Source organism: Ceratotherium simum, chromosome 2 (genome assembly GCF_057802395.1).
Source record: "Ceratotherium simum simum isolate JZ-2026a chromosome 2, ASM5780239v1, whole genome shotgun sequence".
In the NCBI taxonomy this organism is placed as follows: Eukaryota; Metazoa; Chordata; class Mammalia; order Perissodactyla; family Rhinocerotidae; genus Ceratotherium; species Ceratotherium simum.
Window position 1 is genome coordinate 34,875,745 of NC_141901.1, and position 16,327 is coordinate 34,892,071.

General features: G+C 45.1%; 1 protein-coding gene across 1 annotated transcript; it reads left to right on the forward strand.

The window, feature by feature from the left end:
• The first annotated feature begins 282 nt into the window (after positions 1-282).
• LOC147917872 (NBPF family member NBPF6-like) lies at positions 283-11,072 on the forward strand. The gene is made up of 5 exons (XM_087417313.1): positions 283-295; positions 4,747-4,798; positions 5,614-5,724; positions 10,413-10,675; positions 10,978-11,072. Exons 1-5 carry the CDS (start codon positions 283-285, stop codon positions 11,070-11,072), a joined length of 534 nt encoding a protein of 177 aa, XP_087273439.1.
• Positions 11,073-16,327: the final 5,255 nt, after the last annotated feature.

The window sequence follows — 16,327 nt, forward strand, 5'->3', positions numbered from 1 at the left end:
CCTACAAAAACTCCAAGGCCAAGGACTCCTTGCCCTAAACCCCACACATCTCTGAGCTGGAGTCAGGGCTCCCAATACCCACAGACCTGGTCTGAGTCTCAGCAGCACTTTCCTCCAGGACAGAGAGTCCCTCTTTCCCTCCACACTGGGGCCAGGAGCTGAGAACTGCTCGCTGGGTGGAGACTGGGAGCTTTCTCTGCAGAGGCTCCTGGCGTGGGCTGAGGGTGCTGAGCCCTTTATGGAGAAAGACCAGTGGGGCCCAGCCCAGGCTTTCATGGCACGATGCCCAGTGGAGGTGAGGCCTCTGGGTATCTAGGGCCAGGCTCTTTCTACAGGGATAATTCATGGAGCTGACAGGTTCTAAAAGACAAATCTGAAAGGTCATGTTACCAGACAAAATTGGGGTTCTCTGCCCGATGCGCATCAAAAAGTCAATTAATTATGGCATTAGCCTTCGGGAGAGAAATCAGCTTTTATTCTGTGAGATCAATCTGCATGGAGACGGGGGCATGTGCCCTCAGATCTGTCTCCCTGATTCAGCATTTGGGGCAAAATTTAAGAGGTTAGGGAGAACAGGCTGGCATGCAGAAATGCTGGTGGGTCAGGCTTTGAATGGTGGGCTTCAAGCATTTCTAGTAAGGTTTTAAACATTTATGACAAGGTTCTAAACATTTATGATAGGGTTCTAAACATTTTTGATGAGGTGGGGAAGGAATTTTAACACTGGATCTTGCTGATTGAGGGACCCCTTGCTTCTGATAAGAGTCTGACTTTCAAGTTCCAGTCCTGTCCTGGTCCTTGGGTTCTGTTGGGAGGAGGATCTTTGGTTCCAAGGTCATTTCAGGTCATGAGTTCTTCTTTGTGTATGCCCCAGCTATGTGACTTTGCAGTTTTTCTGAAAGACAAATCTTAATCACTCTGTTGATAAGAGATGGGGTCAGTTGAACTGGTCCTGGAGGACCTGCGGTTACAGTCATCTGCTAGCATTGTTTCCAGATTTGGGGATTTCATGGACCTGTGTATTTTCCAAAAACAAAATAGATGAGGATAAAACTAATAAAAGTTCATGTTGGTTTTCTTTTTTTGTGTGTGTGTCTTTTTTGCAAAGCAAAAATAAAAATTTTAAAAATTAAACATCTACCATCATTATCATTTCATAGAAAAAGGATATTCTAGCAACAAAAGTTGAACTTGATCATCTCAGAATAAATATAAAGCTTCAGCTTAAATAAATTTAGTTTCATACAGAGACACTTCTTTGTCCTTAATTTTCTCATTTTGCCACAAACTACTGAAAATTTGTGACAGATAAGCACCCGTCCAGAGACTGCATTTGAGAAGAAGTCATTCCACACCGTCTCTGATGCTTCAAGCCTCTTCTACCATTTCTGTCCCTGTGTCACTCCTCGGTTCTCGGGTCCTCCTGCAGCTGTTGTAGAATTGATCAGTCCTCCATGGTGATGCCACATTGCTCACACATGACTTCATTACAGCACTGAGAAAATTGCAATTCTTAAAATACATTGTGAGTCTCTTTTTTGTTAAACTAATATTTTTTTATCTTTGTGGGTTGAAAATACTGATTTATACAAAATATTTAGATATATTGATAAAGGAAAATAAAACAGCACCCAAGAAGAAAAGCTCCCAAAGGAAATTATGTTTCTTTAGTACTTTCTTTTATTGATTCTAAGACACGTTTTTTTCATATTTTGACATCTTTAATATCATTATGCATCTCATCCTTAGTGGTATATAAATCATGGAACAACTGACCATTGACAGCATCTAAAAGTCTAGGAAAATGGTAGATCTAACCTTAGGCACATCACCCCTCTAACCACGGTCATCCAATCATAACCGGTGACTGAGTCCCATTGATTCTACCTCCTACTTCCCCTTAAATCTGTTTCCCACATGACCTCCCCCAAGTCCCACTGCCCCTGACACTTAATTAGTTCAGGTCTTGATCAGGTAGGATGTTTTCAGCTGTGACTCATAGAAGCCCCATCTCAAAGTGGCTTAAAGAAAAAGTAAATGCATCCCCTCATGAAATTGGAAATCTAGAGGCAGGGCAGCTCCATGCTTGACTGACTCAGGAGCATTTCAATGTCTTCAGCATCCCGCTCCTTCAGTCTCTCGACCCCAGCTTCATCCTCTGGCTGAGAGTAAGATGTCTGTTGGTGTTCCATGCACCACTTATGTATTAGTGTGCTAGGGCTACCATAACAAAATACCACAGACTCGGGGGCTTCAACAACAGAAATGTGTTTTCTCAAAGTTCTGGAGGCTACAAGTCCAAGATCAAGATGTTGGCAGGTCTGGTTTCTTCTGAGGCCTCTCTCCTTGCATTGCAGATGGTCACTTTCTTGCTGTATCCTCACACGGTGTTTTCTCTGTGCATGCATCCCTAATGTCTCTTTGTGTGTCCCAATTCCCTCTTCTTATAAGGACACCAGTCAGATTGGATTAGGGCCCACTCTAACGGCCTCATTTTAAGTTCATCAGCTCTGTAAAGACCCTATCCTCAGATATAGCCACCTTCTGAAGTACTGGGGGTCAGGGCTCTGATTATGAATTTTGAGGGAACACAGTTCAACACATAGCAATCTACAAGATAAAAGAATGTCAAGAGGTAGAATGGGGATCATCTTTCCTGTGGCTCCTTTTTAGAAGAGAGGAAGCTTTGCCCAGAAGCCCCCAGCACACTTTTCTTCCTATCTCAGTGGCCAGAGATAGGTGACAACTCATTCCTGAACGAATCTCTGGCCAGGAGGGTGGAACTACCCTGAGTACCTGAAACTAATCATCTGGACGTGGGACTGATGTTGGTGAGCCATATAACAAGGCCCTCCTGTGGCCTCCATTGCTGAAATGGCCTCCTGACCATTCCTAGTCCTCGTCTGTGTCCAGTGTTGGCCCACTCCAATCCCTTCTCCATACTGCTGCCAACAAGGATTCTTATAAAGCACAAACCACTTCCACAAGCCCACTAAAAATATTCGTGTCATCAGCAAGAGCACCAAGCTGCAACTCTACATCATAGAGGTTGTATCAGTTATCTATTGGCAGAACAAACCACTCCAAAACTTAGTGACTTAAAAACTACAACAGTCATTTATTTTGCTCATGAGTCTTCCATTTAGGCAGAGCTTAGGGGGAATGGCTTGTTTCTGCTGCACATGGCTTCAACGGGACATTTGAATCCCGCTCTCTTCTTCAATCACGTCTAATGGCCCTCCTTCCTCACTGACGCCTCTCCCCTCAGCACCTCCCCTTTGCCTTCTTTGCCCCTCTTCTCCCTTCCTCTTTTGCTCTTCAGTTTCTTTACCTCTTCATCCTTTCCTCTGTTCCCCTTCCTCTCTCTGCCCACCCTTGTCCCTGTTCCTCATATTGCAACAGCTATCCTCGGCCATCCTCTCTCTCATACTGGAGAATGCACCACGGGACCTGGGACAGATTTGTTTTCAGGTCTCTGCCTCTTCCCTGTCTCTTAGAGAATCATTGTAAAGAGATAGGCAGGGTGATCACAAATCACGTAGTTTCTAATCTTTCTTGCTTCTCTTCCGTTTTTTCCTAATCCTCACCTCCCTGAATTTGCACCTCCTAAATCAAGTGTTAGCACTTTAATCTTTGCCTCAGGCTTTCATTTGTAGAGGACTCAGGCTAAGAGAAATACTAACAGAAATGTTTCTGGAAATAGGCTGTCGGGATGGGATTTCAGAGTTCAATTGCTTACATCTCTGAAACAAATAGTGATCCCATTGCTGCTGGTCACTGGAACTGCATTAACGCTGGGCACTTGCCCTGTCCACCTTTCTCTTTCCCACTTTGGGCCTTTTCTACATCCCTGTCAAAGACGTAACCCAGGGTTCACTGTTCTTAGTCACATTCTCTACCTCCTTTATGTTGGAATTCCTTCCGAAGCAGTCCTCTGAAAATCAATCCTAAACACCTCCACCATTCCCGTGCTTGCATGTTTCCCTGATGCCAGCCTATGCCTTGGCATTATCCCACCCCAGGAGTGGCCAGTGTTTCTGCCTAGCGTGAAAGATTCATTTGGATTCCAAGGCTTGTAGATCCCCTCCGTCACTCTACTCTCAGTGTAGGAATTCCACTAAACCCTCAACGACTAGTGTCTCTGGTGAGAGAAAGCTGAATAGTGCAATAATTCTGTGAGAATGCAGTTAAGCTTGTTCCCTAGAATATGTGAGGAAAAGATATCTAGAACTGTTGACACAGACCTGAGGGATGATGTTGTGATGAGGGTCTACCCGATCGGGGAGGTATTCCTAATGGCTCAGGAAAGCAAATCAGGCGGTTTCACAAGACCCCATCTGAGGTCTCCTGGAATATTGCTCTTATGATATCCTGTTGTCACACTGAGGGTACTGATGTCCCTGTGCTAGGACTGGACACTGGATGCTATTGTTTTAAGTGGGTTCTGCTTAATGCGACTGACCCTTTCTGAATTTTTTTTTTTTTTGTGAGGAGGACTAGCCCTGAACTAACATCCGATGCCAATCCTCCCCTTTTTTCTTGAGAAAGATTGGCCCTGCGCTCACATCCGTGCCCATCTGCTTTTATTTTATATGGGACGCCGCCACAGCATGGCTTGACAAGCGGTTCATCGGTGTGCGCCCAGGATCCGAACCTGCGAACCCTTGGCCGCCAAAGCAGAGCGCGCGCACTTAACCGCTTGTGCCACTGGGCCGGCCCCATGACCCTTTCTGAATTTCTTTGTAGAAAAACATACTGATCTTGGGGACGAAGAAGATGAAGACTGCATCTCTTCCAGGTAACTCTGAAGAATCACGGGACTTGATTTTAAGGGGACATCTGGTGATCTCAGATCCAGCATAATTAGCGAGTGCTGAATATACCCATTTCGCCCATTCAGACAACCGCAATGTTGTCTGTTTTCACTGTGGTCCTTCTATAGGCCAATTGATTGATCTCTCTCCAGTTCAGTCACCTGCAGTCAGTTGATGTAGGTGTACTAATAAGTCATAGGATTGCTTGCACTCTCCCGCTATCTCCTTTTGATGACAACCAGCAGAAGATGCATATCTGCCTCTGCTTCTATGGCATTACCAGGATGGTAGGTATTTCTCGGCAAAGAAAGCAACAGATAAAAAAGTGCATAACATATTGCATTGTTAGAGAAATAGGCCTTGAAGACACAAGATTTCTCTGAGTCTACAATGCTACCAGAGCCAATATTCACTTGGCAGCTGCATGTACATTTCAACAAAATTTATGCCAAAGTGTTTATGCCACCTTTATGGTTTTTCTGACTGCACTGTGTGTCGTGGACTGTTCTATACTGGAGTAGTTCTGTCTCATTCATAGGAGCTTGTCTTCTAATCAGTACTCTGAGCAACCCCTGATTACTCTCTCTCTGTCTTCTCTCTTTCCTCACCCTCTCTACCTCTTGATCTCTCTCTCTTTCCTATTCCCTTTGCAACCACACTCTGTTCCCAGACAGAGGAGGTTTGCTTTATCTCCCTTGATGGGGACTTCTCTTTTGTTTTCTGTGACCACACCTGTATGCTTCCCATCCAAACCAGCTCTAGGATTCTGTGTTTCCCATCCCTCTTGTTTAATCTTCAGTCATCCCTACCCCACCAGCCTCAGCAGGGATCTGCTGGTCATAAAGGAAAATGAAGTCCCACCAGACTCCCTGGATGAATGGTATTTCACCTGCTCAATTGCCTATGACCTGTCAGCCTTGTATAGGCCTTACAGAAGTTCTTCATTGGCATTTGATGGATAGGAAGTCTTCTCAGCCCTGGATATAGAGGGTGAGTACTCCCATTGTAAAGGGCATAGGGCACATAGTGGGTCCCCAGTAGCCTCTACGGTCTTTGAATCCACCAACTTGTATTGACTGAGAGATGCATTTCTGCAATCAGGTTCTGTAGACTGGTTCTGGTTTGAATCGTGTTCTTGGATTTAATTTTAAGAAGGCATCCTGTGGTCAGAGAACTTTCTTCTTGTCACAGTGTTACCTCCTGTTGCCTGGCATCTCTCACAGGTGCAGGCTGTCCCCATCAAGTCATGTTCGAGAGGGCAAATAGAAGGATAATGGAAAAATCTCTGCCATCATTTTGTCACGAGGAGAATTTGTGTAACAGACCTCTTTTTGTCAAGATAAGACTTCTCATACTCATGACATGATGTTGCTTCTTGTATTTCCTGAGTAGTTTCATAAAATCTCTATAGCTTTCCACACAAGTTTGCAGTCTGCTCCATATTTGCAACATCTTTTATTTTGTTTCAGAGCTCAAAGTTTTTCCCCTGGGGTGCCTACCTCCCTCTGAAGCATTTAGATACCAGATCCTGAATACCAAATCCTGCCTGTGTCTGTGGTTTTAATGAAGGCAACGCTCTCGTTCTGATTTTTCGTCCTCCACAAATGGCTATGGTTTTCATTCTTTGTGCAACACCATTCATTTCTTCCGTGTGTGGCTTGTAGTTTCTTTTTTTTTTAATTTTTTTTTTTTTGAGGAAGATCAGCCCTGAGCTAACATCCGTGCTAATCCTCCTCTTTTTGCTGAGGAAGACGGGCTCTGAGCTAACATCTACTGCCAATCCTCCTCCTTTTTTTTCCTCAAAGCCCCAGTAGATAGCTGTATGTCATAGTTGCACATCCTTCTAGTTGCTCTATGTGGGACACGGCCTCAGCATGGCCGGAGAAGTGGTGCGTCGGTGCGCGCCCGGGATCCGAACCCGGGCCGCCAGTAGCGCAGTGCGCGCACTTAACCGCTGAGCCATCGGGCCGGCCCCCGGCTTGTAGTTTCAATCATGTGTCTAGTCTCAGTGGTATCATCTCATGTAAACTGTCAGCAACCTGTGTACCTGATGGGGGTATTGTCCTAATTTATAAGCAAAGCAGAGTGGTTCCCCTCTCCGTAATCTCCAGAAAAGTCCTTCCTGGTGAGCACGATCTCGTTGAGGGCAAGAATTTCATAGAGTTTCTAGATGAAAACACAGTTTCCATTTCCTCTCATGGAGGCTATTTTTGGTCTTCTCATATGGGAGAAGCAGTTGGATTGTTAGGAGACTTTACTCTTCGAATCATCTTGTAGAAAGAGCAAGAAACTCTGTGATGCTCCTTACTCTCTCTGACTATTTTGTAGTGAAACTGGCCATGAACAATTTTTCCCTCAACATTTTTGGGTCAGAAAGTGCCTTTTCACACTGGGACCATCCTCTTGCCTGCTTCCCATTCCTCCCCAAGGTGCAAAGGATAAAAGGCTTTCCAAGGATCACAGCAATTCACAAAACAAAAATGTAACACACAGTTCTTTTGCATCTGTTGTTTGCCATGCCCCTTAGCAAGCAAGCTCCATGGACGCTCTAATCCACTGGGTCCTCACAGGGACACTCTCAAGTAGGTGTGGGATCTCATGTTAGAGCCGAGGGCACTGAGGCTTGGAAAGGTCACTTTACTAGCTCAATACACCCAGCCAGTGCACAGTGGGACATGGGCCCCTCATTGTCCTGACTCCCCTCCTTAGGCCCTGTCCCCTTCTCTCAGCAGTCAGACTGTCAGGGACTAAGCAGGGATGGTGTTCACCCTCTTCTTTTGGTTTGTACCAAATTATGTCAAACAATTTTAAACTTAAACAGAAAAGTTGGAAGACTGGTCCAAAGAACTCCTGTGGCCACTCATGTAGATCTGCCAACTCCTACTCTCTCAGTGCACTTTGTCCTGCGAGCAGAGCCAGAGGCTCCTCCAGCCCCTCTAGGGGGAGCTGCAGCTCCATGAGACTCTCTCTCCATGGAAAATCAGTCAGGGCTGAGAGATCTCTGTCTCTCACCACCCCCTGTCCTCAGGGGTTTCCTGCTCTGACTCAGGTTTGTCCTGGCATCCTTGTAAAGCCACATAGCTCCATCTCAGTTACGCTGACAGCCAGGTCTGGGTTCCCATGAGGAGGAGGAGAAACATTCAGACACACCTCTCAGGAGTGTGATGTGTGTGACATGGCACGGCCTTGGCGGGCCATTATTCAAAACGTGCCAGGAGAGGACAAATTCCCCCACGCGGATGGGCTGAGATAAATGAAGGGAATGTCTTAATTCTACACGCATCTGTCCTGTGTGGGGGTTCACTAATGACAACACGTAAACAGTGTGTATAGCAGCAGTGGGGCCACAGGTGGTCTGCTCCACCCCATCCTCTCTGTACAGGGAGAAACCCTGTAGAAACGGTACTAACACAACCTAAATCATAACTTGATCTTTTATTGAGGGCTTTTCCCACTTTTGAAACAAATAATACGGGACAGCCCTTCAGAAGTTTGATACAGTGTTTTTTCCCTTTTCTCCTGCAAATGCAAGGAATATTCAAAGCACAGGTTTAATAAAGCCCAGTAGTTTGGAAAAGAGAGATAAAACAATATGATGCGATTAAGCTGTGATAATTAAAACTAATTTAGACTTTGATTCAAAATAACATTTGAGAATGGGGATACCTGGTTTTGACAATTCTTTCATCAACCAGATTCATTAATGTAAGAGGGTTTACTCTTAGCTCAATTGTATTATCACAAAATCTTATTAAATGTCCTAAATTATGATGGTTAATAAGCTGCACCTTGAGGAAATATGGAGGGTATACCAGCCTGAGAGAAAGGCTTGTGGAAATAGTCCTGAAGCTAGAAGAGGCACGTGGTGCAGGACTGGGGTTGGGGGTGATGGGCAGGATGACTCCAGAGGATTTGTAGAAGGGAGGTGTGGGAAGTGATGTTGGAGAAGAAAGAGGGACCAGAGGAAAGGAGGAGGGAGTGCAAAGGAAGGTGAGGAGTTGAGAGTGTGTGTAGCAGACAAGGGAGAGGAAGTTCTCACAGCAGAGCAGGCATGGGATGAAACTGGATTGGGAGTAATAAGATGAGTGACACATTGGATGGTGAGGAGAGGATAGAATCAGAGAAAGCAGTTAGAAGGAGGCTGGATGAATCAATGATGAGAGTCAGGTAGAGTATGGGATCTGGAAGACAAAATGGTAACAGATACACAAAGACACTTTTAAGAAACGGTTAAACAAACCTTGATGAGAATGGAGATGTGTAGAGGGCAGGAGAGAGGGTAGCCCACCTGTGTGGAGCAGGCCCTGTGGGCCAGGTACCCCCCTGAGCTTGACCTGGGTGGGCCTCAGCCTATCTGAAGTCTTTGGTTAGCCCACTTTCTGAGACTATGTATTCATTTCACAGTAGAATATACACGTTTCAATAGGGAGAAGTGCCCAGATCCCACTGAGGGGTGTGTGACATAAGGATTGTCCACTCTCTTGCCTCACTGAAGAACCACAGAGTCTGATTCTATAGCACTTCTGGCCCCTAAGTTTCCCATAAGGGACTCATATCTCTACTGCATTTCCTACACCTGCAACTACCCCCGTGTGGCAATAGAATATCTAGATGTGTGGGTGGGTAAAGGGTAGTCAAAAGTCACAGAAAATGATGGTCAAAAGGCTGCAGAACTTGGCAAAATTCTCATAACTTGATCAATGTTCTACAGTTCCCAACACTCTTTCTACCGGACCTGAAGCCTTGAGGCCATACTCTTTTCCCTGTTCCTTTATTCTGGTGGGTACACATCAACATCACTTTAGAACCTTCTCTCTAGGCTACAGGAGTAAGTTAATCAGAACAGATTAATAGTCATGACTTCGCCTGCTGGTCCAAAGTCTTCTGGACTCAGTGGGTGATTTTTCACTTCAGGGACACTGCAGCCTGGCATCTGCCATCTCAGCATCCCCAGGCACACACATAAAGGTGACATCTCCTTCCTAGACATGATATCTGCCTTTGTTGTCTGCGTCCCTGGGTAGTTTCACTGACAGGCGGGGACATAAGAAATTGGTGGTCTGAGAGGGCTTGATACCAAGCATGGGCTTGCTCTGCTCGCTGCAATCTGAGCCAATTAATCATAACAAGTTAGAAATCAAGAAACCAAGTTTAATTAGATTAGCCAGCAAATCGGAAGACAGGTGACTAATGTCTCAAACACCCATCTTCAAAGATTACAGAATCTTGAGGCAGTTATATAGGGAAAATGGGCAGTAAGGAGGGCGTCCAGGGATGTTGGTCTCCAGGCAGGAGGGGCTCCAGGCACCACATTGTTCCATTCTTTTGTCAGCTGTGATGAATACCTTGTAGGTGTGTTTTCTGCCTGTGGTCAGCCTGTTCCTGGAGAGAAACTCATAGAACAAAGTTTTTAATTTATCAAGCTATTGGGGAGTACATACGTAAGAGGAGACCATAAATCAGGAGAGCACGTGGATTTTTTAGAGTACGTGCAGAACAGCAAGTAGTCACACAGAGGAGGGGCTGGGGCCATTTGGTGTAACAAGATGGCCTCACTTATGTTCACTTACAGGCTTAGTAATGACAACCACGGATTGGTCTAACTGAGCCCTCTTCTCCTTTCAGCTTCTACCCAGGAGGCCTGTTACCAGGGCCGTTGAGGGGAAACATGAGTTTCCAAAGGTCAGAGGTGGAAGCTTCACAAGCACAGCTGCAGCCAAGCACCTGGGTAACCAGTTATCTGCCACTGCAGCTGGACCAGTTTGATTGTGGTGATGACAAAGCCAGGCTCGGCCTCTCCTCCGCCACATGGAACTTGGCAGCCAACAATGATTCTGGAAACCAGCAGCCGCTCTTCCAAGGTAAGAGAGAAAAGGGGAATCTGAAGCTCTGGTCCATTGTTGGTCATCACATGGCCGGGTTGTGGGGGAGACACCAGGCCTCTCCCATGCCTCCTGGCAATCTTATCATTACTGGGTAGTGTAAGAAAGATCAACAAAAGAGAAAATGTGAAAGTGTCTCGATTGGCTTCACCTCATCCATGGACTTTCAGTGGCCTTTCTTGTTCTGGCCACTTTGCTTACTCGATGTCCCTCTTTAGTGGAGGAATGACAGTAAGATCATGAATAACAGTGGATCCTGTTGGCTGTGGTTTTATTTTCAGAGCTAGGTTTGGATGCCTCCACCGGAATGAAGATCCATCCCAAGCTGGACAGTGATGCTCTTGAGGGCTGGGCTGCCAGCAAGCACAGCTGGTAAGTCATTGGCCACATTAATGCTTCAGCGCCTGAAACAGAAGGTTGTCAAAAGAAAACTGCTGTTCAGCAAGTGGAGACTAACATGCACTTTCCCTGGCCTACAGCTTTGGGTACTGAGGTAATCACATCGGTGGCTCTTAGATGCACTTATTCCTTCTTGCTCTCTATCTCAGATTGTAGCTCAATCTCCCACTATTTTTTCTCTTGCTCATTTGTTCAGTCCAACAGCTGATGCGACCTCTGTCTGGTCTTCCCTCTGCTTTCCATGGGGGCTGCCACCCTGCCAGACCTTTCCATCTCCATATCCTGTTTACACTCTGAACTCTGCTGTGTGCCTGCTGCTGCTGTCCTGATTATTCCCTCTCACCTTCCCTCTTAGCCACAGGGAAACCTGGTCCCAAGGTCCTCCTCATCACAAGAGCATCATTGAAGCTGCTGAGCACATGACACTTCTGAAAAAACACACTTTCTTGGCTTTTTTGTTTTCCCTTCTCAGCTTCCCTATTCCACTGCCTCTTTCTTCTGGGAGCATTTTCTTTTTTTTTTTTTTAATTTATTTTTCCCCCAAAGCCCCAGCAGATAGTTGTATGTCACAGCTGCACATCCTTCCAGTTGCTGCATGTGGGACGTGGCCTCAGCATGGCCGGAGAAGCAGTGTGTTGGCGCGCGCCCGGGATCCGAACCCGGGCCGCCAGCAGCGTAGCGCTTGCACTTAACCACTAAGCCACGGGGCTGGCCCTGGGAGCATTTTCTTAATGTATCGCTTGCATATGGATCCTCCTCCTGCTTCTTTTAGGGAACCTGACCTAGGACAAGCCTTAACACTGGACTTCTCCATGTGAACAAGAAGTGTTAAAACTGAAGACAAAGAGCCCACATTACAAAAACTAAATTAGAACTGGAGTCACAGGTGGGAACGCCACATTGACGTGGAGTCAGGTTTCTCCTCAGCCCGAGATGTGCAGGCCTGTGCTCATCTGCATGGGCTTCCAGGGACTCAGTGGCCCCACCTCAGGGCCTCATTGGAGCTGGCATTAGGTGGAGGACAGTGGATGGGACCCTAAAGGGACACTGGCCAAAAGCAGATGCAGAGGGTATGTTTCCAAAATGCACAGAGCATGAGGTGCTTGGGCATTCAGACCTCTCGCCTTGTCACTCCCATGACCACTTCTAGATGTTCAGTGAAGAACCTAGAAAAATGAACTAAGTTGAATCTGAGGCCAGAAAATATAGAACATTGAGTAGTAGTGAAATAACTTTGGGCCAGCTTTATGAAGAACCAGGGAGAGACACAAGAATACAAGTCTAGTTGAGAAGGAAAGTGATTGATTTGAGATTGTCAGAAGGAAGACCAAAATCTTTAGGGCCAGTGGAAAGAAGCTCATAGTGGAAAAGATGAAGAGAAGAAAAAAGAATGGTGTGAACTAGGGGAGGTCTAGTGGGTAGTTGTAAATCACGCTATTATAAAATAAACACTGAGTGAGCTTTGAACTGACGTGAATGCCTTGACCAACCTTGAAATTCTGATTTAAATGTTCTGGGGTGGGGTTTGGGTATTAGTATTTTAAAAAAGCTCCATTAAGATTCATCAAGGAATTAGAAGGACTATGGATCTAGTAGGATCTCAGTCAGCAGTGTAGAAGTGTCCCATGTATGTGGCTACTTCACAGAAAAGCTGAATATCCGCCATGGGTGGAAGTAGCATTCTTCTCTCAACAGAACTCTGTGTACAGCCTGGAGAAAACAGGAGGGGAAAAAGATAGCTGGGTGGGCTAGACACATGCTTTCTCTATTTCGATCAGAGATTTGCACAATTTTTATAGTACAAGATACAATAAGAATAAATATTACATAGAAACCCAGTGTATAAGAACTAATACCTCCCCTATTATAAGTGATCGAATTGAGTGCTTTCTTTTCTTCTTTTAAAATGAAACCTGCAGCCCACTATTCACTAAATTGATTTCACAGCCAACTAATTGGGTCAGACTGCAGATTGAAGAAAATATTTTTTTTTATCAAATTTGGCCTTATGTAAAATCCCAATAAAGAATCTTAGGTCTCATTCTCCTATGTTGATCCTTTGTAATGCCCTTCTTTACCCTGGGACATGATATGAAGAGAGACTCTTTCCTTAGGAGAAGTTTGGAAAAAAATTGATGAGAATCTAGTATAATTAAAACTAATGCTTTTTTACTTTCGCTTCAGAGTTTTGTGGGTCAGCTACTGAGACTATTCCTAGAAATGCCCGAAGGTGTATCCTGGCATGAAATCACCTTCAGAGAATGCTGGTGTCCATGAGATGAAAATGAGTGGGGCCATGGTTACACTCCCTGCTCTCTTTTTGCTAATTCATTTTGAGTTTGTCCTTTTGGGGTTCTGTCCTCAGTCCCTTTGGAGAAGAATTTCTCTGCAAAGCCTTTTTCCTTTCCAGCCAAGGTGGCTCAACAGCATCTACTGCCTGTTGACACCTCCAGATTGGAGCCTTTCCTCTTACCCTCCCCCAAATTATGGAAAGGGCCTGAGGCCTGGGTTCTAGTTCCAGGGTTGTCAATAACAGGTCACACGGCTTTGGTTAGTCCTTAGCCCCTTGGCACCAAAACTCCTCATCTGTAAAAGGGGGAATTGGATTTGGATATATTCTGAGGTCGCTGTTGGCTCTCATATTCTAGGACTCTCCCATAGCCTGTGCCTCCTCCTCAGAGGATTGCAACATAGAGTTAAAGAGGGTGTGTTTCTCTGCCAAGGGTCCTCTCCTTCCGATAGCAGTCTGTTTCTGAATGTGTGCGATGGATGCTGAGGAGGAGGAGGAGCAGCGGGAGGGGGAGGGGGAGGATGGAGAGCTGAATACCAAGGAGATTCTATTCCCTGGCCCCAGAATGGCAGCCCCTCTCTCTCTGGGACACTCCCTTACCAGAATCTGCACACACACACCCCGCCCTCATCTCTCATCCTCCAGCCTCCCTTCTTCCCACATGAACAGCTTCTCATTCCTCCTCTCATGCCCTGATTCTAGGGATTCTTTCCTTTTCCACTGGGTCTCCCCAAGCTTGGGCCCAAGTCCTTCACCTGGAGCAGGACTGTCCCCTCCCAACCCCCACCTCTCCAGGCCTTTATTTGCCAACCCTTGTTTTGTGGTTCTGGAGAGTCTGAAGCATAAAAATCTCCCAAGAGAGAAGGAAGTGCAGGCCAGGTCTCCTCAGGGAGTCATGAGGTCACCCTGCTAAATGGAATCCAGCCGTCCTAGGTCATTCTAGTTGGATTTGTGAAGAAGTCAAACTTTTTTTTTTTTTTTTTGCCATATCCACCAGAGTTTTTGTTTTCACTTTTTTGAGATCACTCACAGCAAAAAATGAAGTAGGAAATAAGAGAAGGAAATCCTGGGAATAAGTCTAGTGAAACATAAAATAATAAAATCTATTTACACAGCGTTTCTTATAAAGTTTTCCCATATGATAGTTTAATAATTTTAGGTGAATAGTCACACAGCTGTGTTTTTCTCCCTAAGAAATTTCATACTTTCATTAGTAGATCTCCTGAACATTATTTAACAGAATTCGTTATATTTTAATGTTTATTCTTTATATAGTGAGCTTTGAGAATTATCACATGTTAAAAATAATCACCGTCACATTTCCTAAAATTGTATTATCCCTATAAATGCCTACTTTTAGGCATTTATATTTAAAAATATATCAAACTTTTGCCACTAAAGTTATCATCATTATGTAGATGATTATGATGAATTCAGAAAATTGTTCACGGAGGATGTCAAACCTGAATGGAGCAGGGAGGATGGACACAGAAAACACACCGATTAGTACTTTAACATGTACCCTTATATCTACATATCCAGTACATCACATGCATTCAGTTTTGTTTGATTCTGTTCATACGAATTGGATAATCCACATGCTTTGCTTTACAGATTTTTTTTTTTTTTTTTTTTTACCTCAGAAAGGCTTGGATAGGCATAACACAGGACCCCAGAATTCCACTCTTTGTTGTGGAATCCACTGTGCCCAGGACACTGCACCAGAAGGACCACAGCCTCATTGTGTGAAAGATCCACAACTTGGAAACAACCAAAATGTCCATCATCAATAGAATGGATAACTAAATTGTGGTCTATTTCATTAGCAACCACAATGGAGGAATCACTGATGACTATTAAATCCATAATTTTTAGGGAACAAACCCAGGCATAAGAGAACACATACTATATGATTACAGGTTAAAATCCAGACCTGTGAAGTGGGCGTAATAAACAAAATTATAAAATATGTAAACAAGGAATGAAGCATCATGAAAATAAGACTGTGGTAACTGGCAAGGGCAGGGAGGGAGAGGTGATGAGGAAGGGGCCTGTGGGAAGCTTCTGAAGCCTCACATGTTCTAGGTATTGATCTAGGTGTTGGTTATGTTCATTTATAGCCATTCATTAAGCTGTACATTTATGTTTTATGCAGCCTTCTACATATTGTGTTACACAATGAAAGAAACAAATATCTTTCTGTCAATGCAAGATCATACCAAGAAGCACAAACTGTGCTAGGTGAGTAATGGGGTTATCTTATTCTGCACAGCACTATGAGGTGTGGGGTACTGTTACATCCATATGACCCACGAGGAAAGTGCGGTGATAACCATAGCAGAGAAGAGGACTTCCCAGTTACCACTGGTATTACGTGGGCCCATAGGGCAGAGCTCCTCAAGGGTAGCGTGGCCAGACCATTCCAAATATCTCAGAGCCGTTAGACAGGAAATGCCCAAATGCAGAGGTGAGGGGACTGTGGCCTCCAACAGAAAGCAACAACCTGGGAGAGAACATACAGCCAGAGAAGAGGCAGAACCTACAGATCACCCGAGGTTCCCAGCATCCACTGTTATGTGTCCCCAAAAGCTCACCCCCCAAGTAAACACGTGGGAATACACACACACACACGCACACACACTCACAGAGCAACAACAAAAGAAAAAACAACAGCTGACAGCAACAGCAGCAAAGCAGCAACAGTAAAGACACTAGACCTGCCAAGGTTGTGTCTGCTCCAGGGTCTGTGGCCGCCTCTATGAAATACGCAGGAGAGAGCCCCACCGCCCGCAGCGCCGAGTCAGCGGAAGAGCGAGAGTGGTCAGTTTGGAAGGAAGGAAGGCAAGACGGGAAGAACCAAAAACTAGCAAGGAGAACTAGAAGCTCGGGATTAAAACAGCTCTCACTAAATCCCAAATAGAATAAAATCCACACACCATAAC